Raw genomic sequence first — 15,527 nt, forward strand, 5'->3', positions numbered from 1 at the left:
TCTGGATACAAGGAGTTGGCGTGGCCAAACCTGGCCATGTTTGACAATTTTGAGGGTCGAGGACCATCCCCTCAGCACACGAGGGATTTTGTGCCCCTCAAGAACCTCCAATGTAGTGTCAAACCAAAGCATTGTGCCTCCATTGTAGGCTGACTTGCCAAAAAATGAGGCCATCCCCATTCTCAGCCTTCCCGTCCCAAATTCAGCACCCGACACCTCACCTAGACCAGAAAACAATCACATTAGAGTTACGTGGCCTCTTTTGTGCCCTCTACACTTCTAAACAACAGATTTGAGCATCACCATATCTTTTGCCATCATCGTGACCCAGTCGGTTGTCCCTTTGTCGATCAAGGCCTTTTTGGACGCGATCTGGACAATGGGAGACTCCCCCGAGCCCCTTGCATCAAATGGCTGCACTACAAACCCATTTCATTGCCTTCCTGGTGTAATTGACACCATGGTTGCTGAAAATTCTGGCTAGCTCCCCAGAACCCTAGCCGAAGCTTTGATCTGCCACCATGGATTTTGCCCAAAGTCCTGCCCTTTTAGTACAGAGACTGTCAGCACCCCATTCTGCCCTTAGAAGGCCGACCGATGCCCCAATTTTCTCCCTTCAAGGCCACTGGAGTTCTAATGAGGGATCATTTCGACACAAAGACCTAAGGGTTCTAAATCAACCTAGGTATAATCTAAGGAAGAGAACCAATTCTGAAGAACGACAAAATAATATGCTTTTATTGATTCAAAAGTTTGAGAGATAATCTCTTCATGAAGAGAAAGATGAAAACCTCTCTAATAAAAATAAAGAGACAGTAGATCCAAAGGGACCTAGGGTCCTACCCTTTTATATAAACGTAAGATCTAATGTTGATTTGGTCAAATGAAACTTAAAGCCTCCCTTAGAAACCTAAAAACTTGATTTGGACCAAGTCAACCATCCCTAATCCTTGATATAGGACCTTTTATCTTTGACCTCCAACCCTATATGATAGGTGTCCTATCTTTTGAAAATAAGATCTCAAAGTCTAATAGGAAGCATATTTGTCTTAAATCCTCCTTAATTCCCTTGTTAACCACCTTTAAGTTAGATTTATATGAGAGATCTTAATGAAAATATCTTATAAGATTGGCTAATAATGGCTTCTACATAGGATCGATGGAGAGATGTGATCTTATATGAATCTATTCAAAGTCAAAGCATGACATGGGCGGTTACCATGACAACCAGACATTTGCACGTGGATTAGACACTTCTAAAGAGGAGGAAATGCACGATTTCAAGACCTAACTACCATAACTACCCACTACATTGTTCGAGGAAGTTATCTCCATACAAGAATGAAGAATTCGACCAAGGTTCCATTAAACTTACATGTACATGCCATAACCGCCAAGTAGGACATGAGGACGACCATTTACTCATCAATTCTCAACCATTATCATTGGGATAATGAGGAGACGTCAAAATAATCATTAAGAGACTCTTATAACTTCTCGTAATTACCTCTAATTGATTGCAGTTCTCTCTCTACACTTCTATCTTTTCTTCTCCCTATAAAAGGGGCATGTGTAAGACAATTATGGTAGTTGATTTTGAATGAAAATTCGGTTTCCTTCATTGGAGATTTTTGTCTGTATTCTTTGTGTCCCTTCTATCTCGTTCCTCTTCTATCAAAACCGAGTTCTATCCTCCTCATCTATTCTCCCTCCTTGCTATCGTTTTCATCCATCTCAAGAGTTAAGGAGTAATTCGAGGATAATCAAGATCCATAGGTGAGTCCAAAGGCGTTAACTTCCAGTCTTCTTCAAGGTACTCATCCTTATCATCTTAAAGTGATCATAAGTTCAAAGTCTATATCTTAAGTACAACTTAGATCAACTCTAGATCTCTATTCTCAATCTTCTATACTAATATCCGAAATAATTCAGTGATAAATCCCATTCCAATGTGATATAATCTCTCTAGATCCTCTTACAATTTATAGTATTGATTTCGAGTTTTATCATATCATTGGAAATTCATTAGATCATTTGTCATTCATAATTCTCTTATCGATTTTCATTAATCACAGAATTTTTGAACTAACTGTTATCGATAGCAATTTTAAAACCATCCTACATCAAGTTCTAAATTGCCATTGAGAAGCTTCTCCAACACCAGTACATCAGCGTCCCACTTTGTCGTGATTTCTATTGCCTCCACCCCATGCATTGGTCGTCGTCATTAGTCGTGCTCCATGCCTCATGCACATTGTCTTGTGTATAGACATATGATGGAGGTAAGTAGAGCATTTGCACATTCTCATTAATCCATGGACATGGCCTATATAGACACATAGATCAATGGATCCATACATCTCGATCGGAAAAGCATTAATAGAAAGAAAAAGAATTGGAATTGATTGATATCTTTCTCAAAAAAAACAAAAATCAAAAACCTAGACTATCAGTTGGATAACCTTTAGAGACCGGCTTGCTTCCCTTATGGGCCCAGATTGTCAGCTCACCGCCATCGGACTAGTTGAGCTTGGTCCGGTCGGGGATGTGCTACCTAGCTATCATGGATCTTGTAAACGAATTTTTTCGTTCTTCTTTTCAGGTCGACCGAGCCGATTGACGGCACATGCATATCACAGCCCACCTGCAGATTGCAGTATGTGATTGTTTAGAAATGCAGGTTCAAACTTTGGAGATCAAAGTGTTTTAATGAACCCACCTTGGTTGTTGATGAACTTGATCTCTTGATAGTGAAATCTGCCCTTGATAATGACTATTGATGTTCCAACCGACCAAGTGCATGGTCTCTAAAGGTATCCATTTAGCTCTCTCATTGGGAAGATCCCTTTCTACTAGTTGTTGGTGATTGTCCTCTAAGTCACCTTGATCTTCATGGCATGCTTCAAATTCTCTCATGAAGGAAGAGGATGATGAGAAAGAAGGAGATGAGAACACCCACCTTCTATTGAAGAGAGATAAGGATGGGCCACGTGTGTCTTTATGCCCAAACAATTAGGGCGACTTCTAGGGGGTGAGGGGATTACTAAAAACCCCCATCTTCCTTATTGGTCCTTATTTCTATAGAGTCATGTGCGCATGACTCCCTAGGCACATATATTCTCACTGGCCAATGCCTTTAATAATTGATAATTATATTATCAACTTAGCCAAGTAATTGAATCCATATATAACGTATGACTGAATTAATCTTGATCAATTTAACCTACTTGAAGATAAGTTTTACCTAATAATTTAACTTAATTTAATCTTGACCAATTTTACTAGTCATATGGCTACTTGCTCTTGTATCCAAATACCAATAATCTTCTTGAAGATCAATTTGAGAAACTCCTTGCAACAAGATTTCTTCGTAGGCCTCTAGTAGACTTGTTGCTCCTTCTTCCTTATTTGATATCACTTGCTTTCTCGGAAGTTGATTTCTTTAACCAATTCTCCTTGGTGTTTTTAGGCTTGGGAACATTACTTATTTGAATAGTCTCCATGCTTCTGACAATTCAAACAGAGAATATTATGGAATTCTCTCAACTTCTCATAGAGTTATTCATCATATTATAATTTCAAATTTTTTCTCAACATCTTTCTCCACTTCTGCCATGAACTTTTCCTCCATAGTTTTTTCCTTCTTTATTGAAGAATTTTCCTTAATCCCGAGCAGACAAGGCTTTCTCCTTCTTCTTGACTAACATATTCTTCAATTATTTTCATGTATCTTCAAGGAAGCTAGTACATCATCAAGCGACAAGAACCAAAATCCTGAAATCTTTCCATGGAAGTAATAAATAGTAACAACATCCCCATCATGTATCTTTTCACCAATGTTCTCAATTCAACAATAATACAAGAAAATTTACCATAGAAGCCATTGGTTTCCTCATCATCATCCATATTAAGATTCTCGTACTCATTCTACGAGTGAAGTCTTGCTTTCTGAAAATTTGTGACACCAGCTCCCTAAGCTCTGAGAACCTTCCATGTTTGATTTGCAGTCTTTTCAAGATCAAGTTCTCTTGTAATATCATCAAGTATAGAGTTCCACATGATCAACATAACTTGTCAATCTCTCTTTCAAGGGATAATTTCAATCTAATAACATCCCACGACTCAAGACCTTCTAGATGAAGCCGCATCCTAGGGGCCCAAACAGAGTAATTGACTATGTTAAGAATTGGAAACGTACCAATGGGAACCAACAAAGCTTTGGGATTGGCAACAACACCCAGAGTCTGATTGACTGAAATCTGGGAATTTCCCTCTCCGTTTTCTCCAAGTTTTGGTGCCATCTTTATAGAAGACATTCACTGAACCAAACAAGGCTCTGACACCAAATGAACAATTTTTAGCGGTTCTAAACTAGATCTAAACACACAATAGATCATGGTAAGATCCCCAATCTTGCATGATCTCGCGCAGAAATAGAAGAAGATCTTGAATCTTTATCGATAATGGGATACAAGAAAGGGAATTCCGACTAGGAAGGATGTCAGTTACAGAGTCTTGGAGGGGACTTATTTGAGAGCTCCTCTCCCTAACTCTCCTCTAATTATCTCTCTTGTCTAATCCTCTGGATAACCTCTTACTTGCTGATCCCTCCCTTTATATATTCACCTCATATTGAGAGTTAATTATATGAGAGAAGAGAGGAGAGGAGAGGTCTTGATACGTGTCGCCTCCTGGTAGGTGGTTCTCCCCATCATGTTGACTTGCTCCTTTAACTATTCTTCCCCTTCTATGAGCGGTAACTGGTACCTTACCAGATCACAACACACTTTGTAACTCACTATAAATCTTAGAGAAGAAATACAATATCACATTACATGGTAAACTACTTACATACACTGTCGTTTATAGGCTTTACAACAAACAAAATGAAAAGACACATATAACGAGTGCAGTTATAACTTGTAAACTTATCCTACAATGAACAAACACGTATTTCAAACATACACATGCACACACAAACTATAAAAAATAAAGACGGACAGAACTGCTTCTCCACAATGCTCCCATTCCATGATTGACCCAATAGTAAGTTGCTATATTAAAACCAACACTTCACAACTTTTGAAACGACCTAACTCTTGGAACGAAACGATTACCTTGACATGTATTTATACGAAACAACAGAAAATAACCATTCTTCGTACAGATAACCACTCCTTATGAGATCTCTTCGCTGATGTCAACTTTAAACACTGGCCACCTTCAATTGTGGCAGCAACTATGGATGGCAGAATAAGTAGCAATGGCGTGACATTGCTGCAACAAGGCAACATTGTCAAGGCACCTCGCAAGTAATCTATGCCTACATGGTTTCAAAGGTGGGAGAAGGAGGATGTGTATGCTCTTGTTGGCCTCGCTGGACTATTTCCCTCTCTCTCACTGTGTGCTTGATTTTGTAATAATCAAGTTTCTCGACTAAATGTTAATGGATTTTCTTATAACTAATACAAAGAAAGGAAAGAAAAGTTGAAGAGAGGAATGGAGGAATATATTCACTTAGGGTTGGTGAGGGTGGGAGTTAAGATCATTGGCGGTGTCAAGATTCAAGCGCTTACCACTATGCTAAAACCTATGGCTGGTAGCAAAAGCGCTACTTATCCTCTTAAACACGTCCCATGCAGGTATTATTTCCCTCTCTCTCACTGTGTGCTTGATTTTGTTGTTGCTCGATAAGGAGGGCGACGATTTGAGAGAGGAGAGAGGAGATGGCAGCTAGGGCAAATCATAAAACTCCTTGATTAGACATATTCATGAATACACGATATATATAGTGATATATAGAGGAGAGAGAAAGACTGGGCTTGAAGCCTAGTAAGAGATAGAGGGACCAATAACTCCAACACTCCCCCTCAAGCTGGAGCGTGGAGATCAAACATGCCCAGCTTGCCTCCAATAGTCTCATAGGCCATCCCAGCAAGAGCCTTCGTAAAGATATCTGCGAGTTGATGTGCGGAAGCGACATGAGGGGTACAGATGGTGCCGTCCATGACGTATTGTCAGATGAAATGACAATTGATCTCAATGTGTTTGGTTCTCATGTGGAAGGTGTCGTTGCTGGCGATGAAGGTGGCTGCTTCATTATCGCAGTACATCTTTATAGGCAAGGGAGGAGGGAAGCCGAGCTCGATCAAGAGCAACCTTAGCCAAAGCATCTCTGTTGTGGTGTCAGCCATGGCCATGTACTCTGATTCAGCACTGGAGCGAGAAACAACAGATTGTTTTTGTGATCTCCAAGTGACGAGATTGCCCCCAACGTAGGTGGCATAACCACTGTGAGACTTCCGATCCGCCTTATCTCCTGCATAACCTGCAGCAATGTAAGCCTCAACATGCACATGCCCATGTCTCTGGTATAACAAGCCTTTTCCGGGAGCTCACTTGATGTAGGCGAGGACACGATGCACACCATCAAGATGAACCGTACGAGGAGCTTGCATGAACTGGCTCAGTACGCTCACTGCATACGCAATATCAGGGCGTGTCATTGTCAGATATATCAGCTTGCCCACCAGGTGACGGTACAAGCCTGGGTCCTCCAGTAATGCTGTCGACTTGTCCCACCAATCGATATTCGCCTCCGTAGGAGAGGCAGCGGGTTTACAACCCATCATGCCCGTTTCCTCCAGGAGGTCTAGTATGCGTTGGCATAAAACCATTTGATCCTGCTTATAAGCAATTTCAAGGCCAAGGAAGTACCGTGGTGGAGAGAGGTCGCGCGTCACAAGGTGTTGACGTAGATAAGCCTTGGTTGCAGCAATTTTGGCTTCATCACTGCCGGTGAGAATGATATCGTCAACATAGACCGCAAGCACCACGTACCCCTGAGGAGTACGTTTCTGCATCACAGTGGGATCGGAGACAGTGGAAACAAAGCCATACGCGAACAATAACTTGGAGAACTTATGAAACCAAGCGCGAGGACTCTGCTTCAAGCCATAGATAGCCTTCTTTAGGAGACATACCTTCGAAGACTCCCCCTGAGCAACATACTCAGGAGGTTGCTCCATATAGACTTGTTCGGCGAGGTCACCGTAAGTTGATGGAGAGTCCATGCCTGGTTGAGCGCAACGGAGAAGAGAACGCGGATGGAGCTAAGGCGAGCCACAGGTGAGAAGGTCTCAGTGTAGTCGAGACCATAGGCTTGGGAGAATCCCCAAGCCACGAGATGGGCCTTGTGGCGAGCAATGGAGCCATCAGGATTGTACTTGAGGGACTACACCCACTTGCACGAGACGACATTAACGTCCGACGGGCGAGGAACCAACGTCCACGTCTCTCATTGAAGAAATGCAGCATATTCTGCATCCATAGCCGCCTTCCACTCCGGTACCTGTAAAGCTTCAAGATATGTCTTGGGAGTTGACCCAAAAAGGACTGAGAGGGCAAAGGCACTATAGGACGAGGAGAGACGGGAAGAGGAGACATGGTTGCTGATCGGATGTTGGGTGCATTGGTGAGTACCCTTGCATAGAGCGTTAGGGAGGTCGAGGTCAGCAGGAGGTGGTTGAGAAACGGGAGCTGGAGAAGCGGGTGTGGGTGTGGATGGCTCGGAAGGAGATGTTTTGGGTAGAGTGGACTTAGGCTGAGTAGGTGAAGAGATGGTAGTAGGAGGAGGGAATGAGTCAAGGATAAACGGCTCTGAGGGAGATACTGGAACAATGGAGAGGGGTTCTAGAGAGGTGGGATTTGTGACAGGATGAGGAACAGTAACTAGGAAAGATGGTGAGAAGAAGGGAACATCCTCGTGGAAAGTGACATCTGCAGAGGTGACGTAGTGATGCGTGTCGGGAAAGTATACTCGGTAGCCTTTCTGCATGTGAGCGTAGCCCACGAAGACCCCTTTCAGTGCATGAGGGGCAAGCTTCGAGAGTCCGAGAGTGTGATCTTGCACGAACGCCGTACACCCAAACACTCGTGGAGGTAGAGAGAACAAGTCACCATTGGGAGTAAGTCTCTGAACTGGAATGGCACCACCGAGCACCGCTGATGGTAGACGATTCACCAAAAAGGTAGCAGTAAGGACGGCATCTGACCATAGGTACATAGGAACGTTCATGCCAACCAGTAGTGTGCGTACCACGTCGAGTATATGTCGATGTTTGCGTTCAGCAACTCCATTTTGTTGGGAGGTGTACGGGCACGTGGTCTGATGTAGAATCCCTTTTTCTGCACAGAATTCTTCTATAGCACGTTGGGTGAACTCGAGAGCGTTATCAGTGCGAAGTACCTTCACAGTAGTATTATATTGAGTGGAAATCTCTGTAACAAACTGCTGGACTCGAGGAAGAACTTCTTTTCTACTCTTGATGATGTATGTCCAGCTTACTCGGGTATAATCATCCATGAAAACAATGCAGTATCGTCCTCCAGAGGGCGAGACATACTGCGCAGGGCCCCATACGTCACAGTGCACGAGATCGAATGGGCAAGATGAGGGTAGGCCTGTGCGTGCTGGATAGAATGAGCGATGATGTTTCCCCAGTTCACATGATTCACATTTGAAATCACATAGATTTAGCCAAGGTAAGACTTTTTTAAGTTTTGAAAGGCTAGGATGTCCCAATCGGCAGTGCCAAAAAAAGGAGGTTTGTGAAGAACATTGAGATGTTGAAACTGAAAAGAGAGAACGTAGTCCAGCGAAAGGAGAGTCTGCCATGAGTTCGTAGATTCCATATCCGTTCTCACGGCCCAGTCCGATCCTCTGTCCCGTACGAAGATCGTGGAAGATGTAGTGATAAGGATCGAAGAAGACCCCACAGTTAAGAGCCTTCGTGATAGCATTGATGGAGAGGAGATTAGTAGGGAAGCCTGGGACATGAAGGATGTTAGGGAGTGGGAGGGTGGAGGTGGCTTGGGTCATGCCGGATCCTTTGACTGGACATGGATGCCCATCGGCTATATGGACAGCGGGAATGGAGGGATTAGGATGGTAGGAGGTGAGGATAGATGGGGTACCTGTCATATGGGCCGAAGCCCCTGAGTCAATAATCCAAGACATATTAGAAGCCAAGAGGGCGGACGTACCTGGAGTGGATGTAGTTCTATCCGCATATGAGGCACGACCGGTGGATGGTGCAGACGACGGAGTATCGTGAGCGGAAGCACGTGAAGCTCGAATATATGCAAGCTCTGCCGGAGATACTTCTATCTGATAACAATATTTTTATGCTTCTTTGATGTGGTACTTGCCATCCAGGCGGGTACCCAAACTTCTGGTAACATCGTGGGGAAGGGTGATTGGTCTTCCCGCAATGCCGACAAGAAGGAAAACGTCTGCGAGCTCTACCCGGACAGTTATTAGTGCTCATTTCTCCAGAATATAAAAAGTATACCTCAAAATAAATTTCTCCAATAGATTCCTCAGATTTTTCTAGTCAATTTCGACTATTTATGGGCCCAAATCGGAGCTAAAATGACCAAGATATGCCCAAAATACTTTTTCAATGATAAAATGGGCTTAGTGGGCCGTCGCTAGGATGAATAATGGCCCAGTAAGCAGAATCCGGTAGATAGAGCGCCAATGGGTCCGCCGTACCCGATAAGAGGATCCAAAACGTGCTTTTAATCTCGGCTGTTGATCAAATCCACACTTAAGATTCCTTGAATAGATTAGGGTTTTTTTTTTTTTGTCAATGATGGCGGCGATGTGGCTTTGAAGCTTTTCGTGCGTTTCTTATCTCATCTTCAATGATTTCAACCTCAATCAAGTTTAGGAACGAGGACTCATGACATCGAGTCTTCAATACATTAGACGTCTTTCGATGATCAATGAATATTGAAAGAATTTATCTTTGCCCACTTATAAACCATATTCTAAAACTGAAAATAAGAATTTTCAGATCGAGACATAGATATATAGATACATAGATACATAGAAAGAGTAAGAATTTTAAGGTAGAAAACTTTTAGAAATTCTTTCTTATAAGTATCAAGAGAGCAAAGAGATAATATAACTTTTAGATTTTTATACGTATAGAAAAAGAATGACACCAATTTTTATTGATGTTCAAATAGAAACAGAAAAAAAGAGTGAGAGAATGAGGGGGAACATGACGGAAGAGGAGAGACGGGAATGGGAGCGGAAGAATCCTAAGCCGGTTGCGGCGGCGCCGAAGCAGAAGTGGAAGTTCATGCAGAAGTATTATCACAAGGGCGCGTTTTTTCAATCCGATGCGGATGATCACGCCGGAACGGCCGGCGCGGATCAGATTTACCTTCGCGATTTCTCGGCACCGACTGGGGAAGACAAGATGGATAAGAGCATTCTGCCTAAGGTGATGCAGGTTAAGCATTTCGGGCGTAGCGGGAGGACCAAGTGGACGCATCTCGTCAATGAAGACACCACAGATTGGAATAATCCGTGCGTTTATCTGATCTTTCCTGCATTTTATCTTTTCTTATTGAATTTGGTTTTTGGTTGGGTAGGTGGAGTTCTGCGGGATCTCTGCAAGTGAAGTATCACTCGAAGATGGCGGGAATGAACGGGGCGATTGAGAGGCCCAGGGGAAGCCGGAAGATGAAGGCCAGCGCCGAGAAGTGGGAGAAGAAGTGAGCTTTTGAAAGCGAGGGGTTTTTGAATTCTATGCTGTGGGGGGTATTATTGTATAGTTCAAACGATCTCTCTATTATTTCTGCCATTGAGTTTTCCTTTCTACTTTACCGCAAGCTATTTTGCTGCATCCAGAGAGAGAGAGAGAGAGAGAGAGAGAGAGAGACCTTTATTCCAATTGTGAGTCGTCTCAATCATCGGGACGCCCTATTATTTCAGTAATTTTCGATCACGCCGGATGGGCCATCCTACCGGAATTATTCCCGGCAGACGACCCGCCGCCAAAGCCAGCTCTCTCTGCCGAGTTAACTCCAGATCCAATCAGATCCCAAATCCGCCGCCGCCGCCGTCACCGTCGCCTCCTCCGACAGGCGGAGCATCGCCGTAGCTCCAACGGGAGGCCCAGTCGAGGCCGCCGCCGCTTCGTGGTCGATCTCCCATCCCTCTCCTCTCGACTCCCTAGTCTCTGATTCAGCTTTTCATCTATTCTGCCAGGAGCTCCGGAAATCGATCTTTAAGAGAAGTAACATGAGCTGAATCGACTCCTCGTTGACTTCGGTCAAATCAAATCTTAGTTTTAATTTCGTCATAATTACCCTTTAATTAAATTCATAAATATGTTTTATATCTAAAACATATTTATATAGTATTGAACATATACTGGGAAGGACTGACAGAACATTTGTTATTAAAATTATTATTCATATAATAAAATAATAATTTCTTCAATATTGACTCCCGGAAGCTTTCCATTCTCTGTGCGCAGAGGGTGGTGACGGAAACTGCGGAGCAGCAGCAACTGCGAGAGGTCTGGCGATGGCCGGAGGAGCGGAACAGATACCAGGAACATCTGAGGCGCCGAGATTTCTCGGTAGATCGCTTAAGGAAGGGGAGAGGATTATAGCCCCAACCCTGCGTCCAGATGGTACACTGCGCAAGCCCGTGCGAATCCGCGCCGGATACGTCCCGCAAGATGAAGTCGCCATATACCAGTCGAAGGGAGCACTTGTGAGATCTCCTTCTATGTCCTTTTCTATATTCCCGCTGTTTGAAATCCGAATCTGCGCGCTTCTGTTTGGATTTCGTTAAACGGTATTCCGAATTTGACCTAGGTCTTGTCTTCGACTCGATTAATTTTTCCTCTTTTGAATTCGACAGTTGAAGAAGGCGGCTCAATCCGAGGGTCCCCCGGGATACGATCCCGAGTTGGATGCAAAGCCGAAGACCAAGTCGGCCAAGAGAAATGAGAGACGGAAGGCGAAGAAACATCAGGTACGATTCCGCCTCCTTTTCAACCTCAATTTCCCCAAACTCAGGCTATCGATCAAGTTTTACTCTTATTTCACTAGCTATAATACTGACTAAAGATCTTAGGGAACTATTTGCAGGCGGCTCTAACATCAACGGCGGATGACGAAAAAGATTCGGATGCCGAAGACGAAAAACAGACGAATAACGGAGGAGCATCTTCGTCTTCAAATGACCATCTGGACTCAATACTCCATCGGATGAGGGAGCTAAATTTGTCTGAAGCACCTTTACGGGCTGTCCAGCCGCAAAAATCGGATGATATTTCAGGTTCCCCAGCGTCTGGGGTTGATCTAGACAAGAAAATTCGAGCAATCAAGAAAAAGGTGACGAACTATACACCTCTCTCTCTCTCTCTACACTTTTCCTCATTTATCTTCATTTTTTCTACAAATTTGCAGACTTCTATTTTTCAACATTTTTAATAAATTTTAATTTGCAGTTCCGAAATTTCTCGTTCTTATAAAATAGATTATTTAAAAATCAGAAATCTCGATTCTTTCCTCAGATTCCTGATTTTTTACTCAGATTCGGCTTGCTGAACAGTACAAGGAGGTTGATCCACGCAGCCTGAAGCCAGAGCAACTGGAGAGATTGTCAAAAATAGAAATCTGGCTGGAAGAAGTCAGACTTCTCGAATCGGAGAAGGCAACGCCGAATTCGTAAATTAGAATCCCCGTGTAAATCTTATCCCTTTTTGGTAAAATTGAGTGGCGTCCAGATTTCGCGTTCAATTGATTTACTTCGATTTTGACTTCTTCCCCGGGAAATTCGATTCTTGCATTATTTAATTTATAAAGCTGCCGACAGAAGAACCCACCAGAGTTTTCTTATACGAAAGCCGTGAAATACAAGCGCAGATCTTGTCGCTTGGAGGAGGCGGAGTCTAGGGATTACAGACGTCGTTTCGTACGGCGGCGGCGCGGCGCCGCCTCCGCACTTCTCGCACGGAATAGTGGGGTTTATTTGACAGAAATGCGGCGCACTTCTTCGGAGACTTCTGATTGGGCAGCCATGGAATGCAGTTATCCTCTGCGTCGAGAATTCCCCTGCGGATCAACTTCCGGCGTCGAAGAGGGTGGCTCTCTTCAGCAGCCCGATCTCGTAGGGCAGACACCCGGACAGCCTGTTGTTGAGGAAGATGATTTCGATGAGAGTGTCCTTGGCCTTGCCGATGCTGCTGGGGATGGAGCCCGTGAAGCCGTTGTTGGCGAGGGTGATGTAACTGGCGCGGGTCTCTCCCACATTGTCCGGGAGGCGAGTGTTGAACGGGTTGTTGTTGACGAAGAGGAACTGGAGTTTGCGGATGTTGGGATCGAAGATGGAAGGGGGGAGCTTGCTGGAGAAGCCGTTGTACCGGAGGTCGAGATACTCGATTCTTCTGAGGCGGGTGACGTGGATGGGCATTCCGGCGGCGGATAAGGATAATCGTAATAATCTGGCGGAGGAGAGGGGTCGTAGTAAGGGGGGGTATCCGATAACGATGCCGAAGCCGATCCCGAAATCCTTTCTCATTTGGGGGCTGCGGCCGCCAAATGCAGGAGAAGAAAAGCGACAGCGAGGAAACCCGAGAGCTGTCGGCCGCCAGCCATTTCTCAGTTCTCACAGGACTTTCTTTAGCCGTAAGAGAGACCTCTTTATTCACGTCGCCCGCGTACCCCGTCCCGGTGGCGGTTCGGTTGTCGCTTTCGCAGGTCCCCTCCACGTTTACGCTCTTCGTTAGTGGCCCATAGACCGACCGACGATGCCCAATAGAGCAAGGAAAAGGTTCCGGGTAACGGATCCGCCAAGAGGGATCAAAACCACGCCGTGGGGGCGAGGGCGGTTGATTGGAGGCGGCTTCGAGGTGGGGGACAGCTTTCTGCCACCCGGGCCTTGACGCAGTCAGCATAGGCGACTGTGGGACTATTCCCTACGTACCGAGCGAGGTCCCACGCTCTTTACGTCTTCGTTATTATTATTCTTCAGAGAAGGGTTCGGCGGAGGAATCTAACAGTGGAATTTAGAGGTCAGATTGTCAAATGGGGAGATTAGGACATCGAATGATGGGTTGACGGGGAAAGTAAATACGAGCTTTGATGCCATTAAATGGAAGGTAGGATTGAGTTGGGTGCGGGTGGACTGGTAGGTGGAATGTTGATAATGCAGTCTGTCTTATATCTTTACGATCGCGCAGCAGTGTCTTATCCCACGTTTTGCAGAACTAGCAGACGATGAACAAGAACCACTCGTATATATATAGATATATATATATATATATATGCATTATGATGATTATCGATCAATCTCTCTCTCCTTACTGGATAAACACTAACAGCCCGTACCCATTTGCCTTTCTACTTCTCGGGAGCCCGTTGGTCAGTATAGAATATATGATGCGTAGTATTATTATATGAATAAATATATCATGAGGAGGCGAGAGGTAGATATTCTACCTGGCATGCATATTATCATCTGTCAACATCACCATCAATCCGAGCATTGAGAAATGAAACAAGAGTCGTCGCTTGGCTTCAATAAATATTTGCTTATAATAATGTTTTCATGGCCATCTATCTATGATCACTGGGCTATCCGGGTAAAAAAAACTAAAATTGTCACATGTGCATTAAAATCATCACGTGGATATGAGAAATTAGCAAATCAATACGTTGTAGTCTTTATCGATGTTATCTGTCTTTATATCTTCTAATTTTAGTCTAACTCTGCTAATGATTTCTATATAATTGTGTCAATAGTTGTGATCAAGGGCAAGAATCTCTTATACCGGTTCACTCCTCATTGAACTGCCTGTTTCACAGTGAACTTTAATGTGCCAAAACAATTAAATGCCATTGATTTGCTTTTGAAAATGCCCAATCAAGACTACACCTTGTCAAGACATTGTCCCTTTCGACTCTTCAATCTACATATATATTTAGACAATGACAACAATGACATATTATTCAGCATGATACAAGATCATTCAAGAAGAGGAGAATTTTTGGTTTCTTGATATTGACATTCAGCATGATCCTTATTGGTTTAATAAATTCGAGTGAAAGCTCGCACTAAACTTTTTTGAAGGTTGGCATCTGTGCATGTGTTTGTCATACATGAGCATCTAATATGTTTTCTCGATCCTAAAAGCATTTCTTCTTTAAATTTAATCTTCAATTATGTACTTCGTGTTATTGTGAAACTAAAATAGGCGTACGAGTGACATACACTAGAGCGAGATATATAATGGATTTGAATAAGCCAATAAGGCCCATAAGGATCTGATTGCCCCCCCTCACATCTCCTTTGCTTGAGGCATGGATATTAAGCACAACCAATTTGACGTTGAAGTCTTTTCTCCTAGTTTTCTGCACACACATAGGAGTGGACATAAAGAATTCTACTCTCAGATAGGGATTGGCGTTCATTGTTTTGTTGAGGTCAAAACCATTGACCTTGACCCTATGCGGAAGTGTGTTCCGGAAAATTATCACGACTTACCTTTTCATATGCATGGAACTATGACTGTCCCATGAGACTTAGAATTTAGGCAAAAATAAATAAAAACCTTGCATTTATGCCTCAAAATATGAAAAAGCAATTTACTTATATCATCTTTTTCTTTTGAATCTACAATTTCGTATCTTTACTAGGAAGAGATAATTTTCTT

General features: G+C 43.6%; 3 protein-coding genes across 3 annotated transcripts; 2 read left to right on the forward strand and 1 right to left on the reverse strand.

The window, feature by feature from the left end:
- The first annotated feature begins 10,025 nt into the window (after positions 1-10,025).
- LOC144711160 (uncharacterized) lies at positions 10,026-10,673 on the forward strand. Its single transcript, XM_078585081.1, has 2 exons — positions 10,026-10,381; positions 10,447-10,673. Exons 1-2 carry the CDS (start codon positions 10,059-10,061, stop codon positions 10,571-10,573), a joined length of 450 nt encoding a protein of 149 aa, XP_078441207.1. The 5' UTR covers positions 10,026-10,058; the 3' UTR covers positions 10,574-10,673.
- A 70-nt stretch (positions 10,674-10,743) lies between these two features.
- On the forward strand, positions 10,744-12,637 carry LOC144711157 (partner of Y14 and mago-like). The gene is made up of 6 exons (XM_078585079.1): positions 10,744-10,998; positions 11,066-11,093; positions 11,337-11,578; positions 11,729-11,842; positions 11,959-12,204; positions 12,407-12,637. The coding sequence occupies exons 3-6, from the start codon at positions 11,387-11,389 to the stop codon at positions 12,542-12,544; spliced, it is 690 nt and encodes a 229-aa protein (XP_078441205.1). The 5' UTR covers positions 10,744-10,998; positions 11,066-11,093; positions 11,337-11,386; the 3' UTR covers positions 12,545-12,637.
- A 50-nt stretch (positions 12,638-12,687) lies between these two features.
- On the reverse strand, positions 12,688-13,474 carry LOC144711159 (uncharacterized). Its single transcript, XM_078585080.1, has one exon. The coding sequence runs from the start codon at positions 13,391-13,393 to the stop codon at positions 12,935-12,937; it is 459 nt and encodes a 152-aa protein (XP_078441206.1). The 5' UTR covers positions 13,394-13,474; the 3' UTR covers positions 12,688-12,934.
- Between the last annotated feature and the right edge of the window lie 2,053 nt (positions 13,475-15,527).

The sequence above is a fragment of the Wolffia australiana genome, chromosome 13 (genome assembly GCF_029677425.1).
Source record: "Wolffia australiana isolate 7733 chromosome 13, ASM2967742v1".
NCBI classification, from domain to species: domain Eukaryota; kingdom Viridiplantae; phylum Streptophyta; class Magnoliopsida; order Alismatales; family Araceae; genus Wolffia; species Wolffia australiana.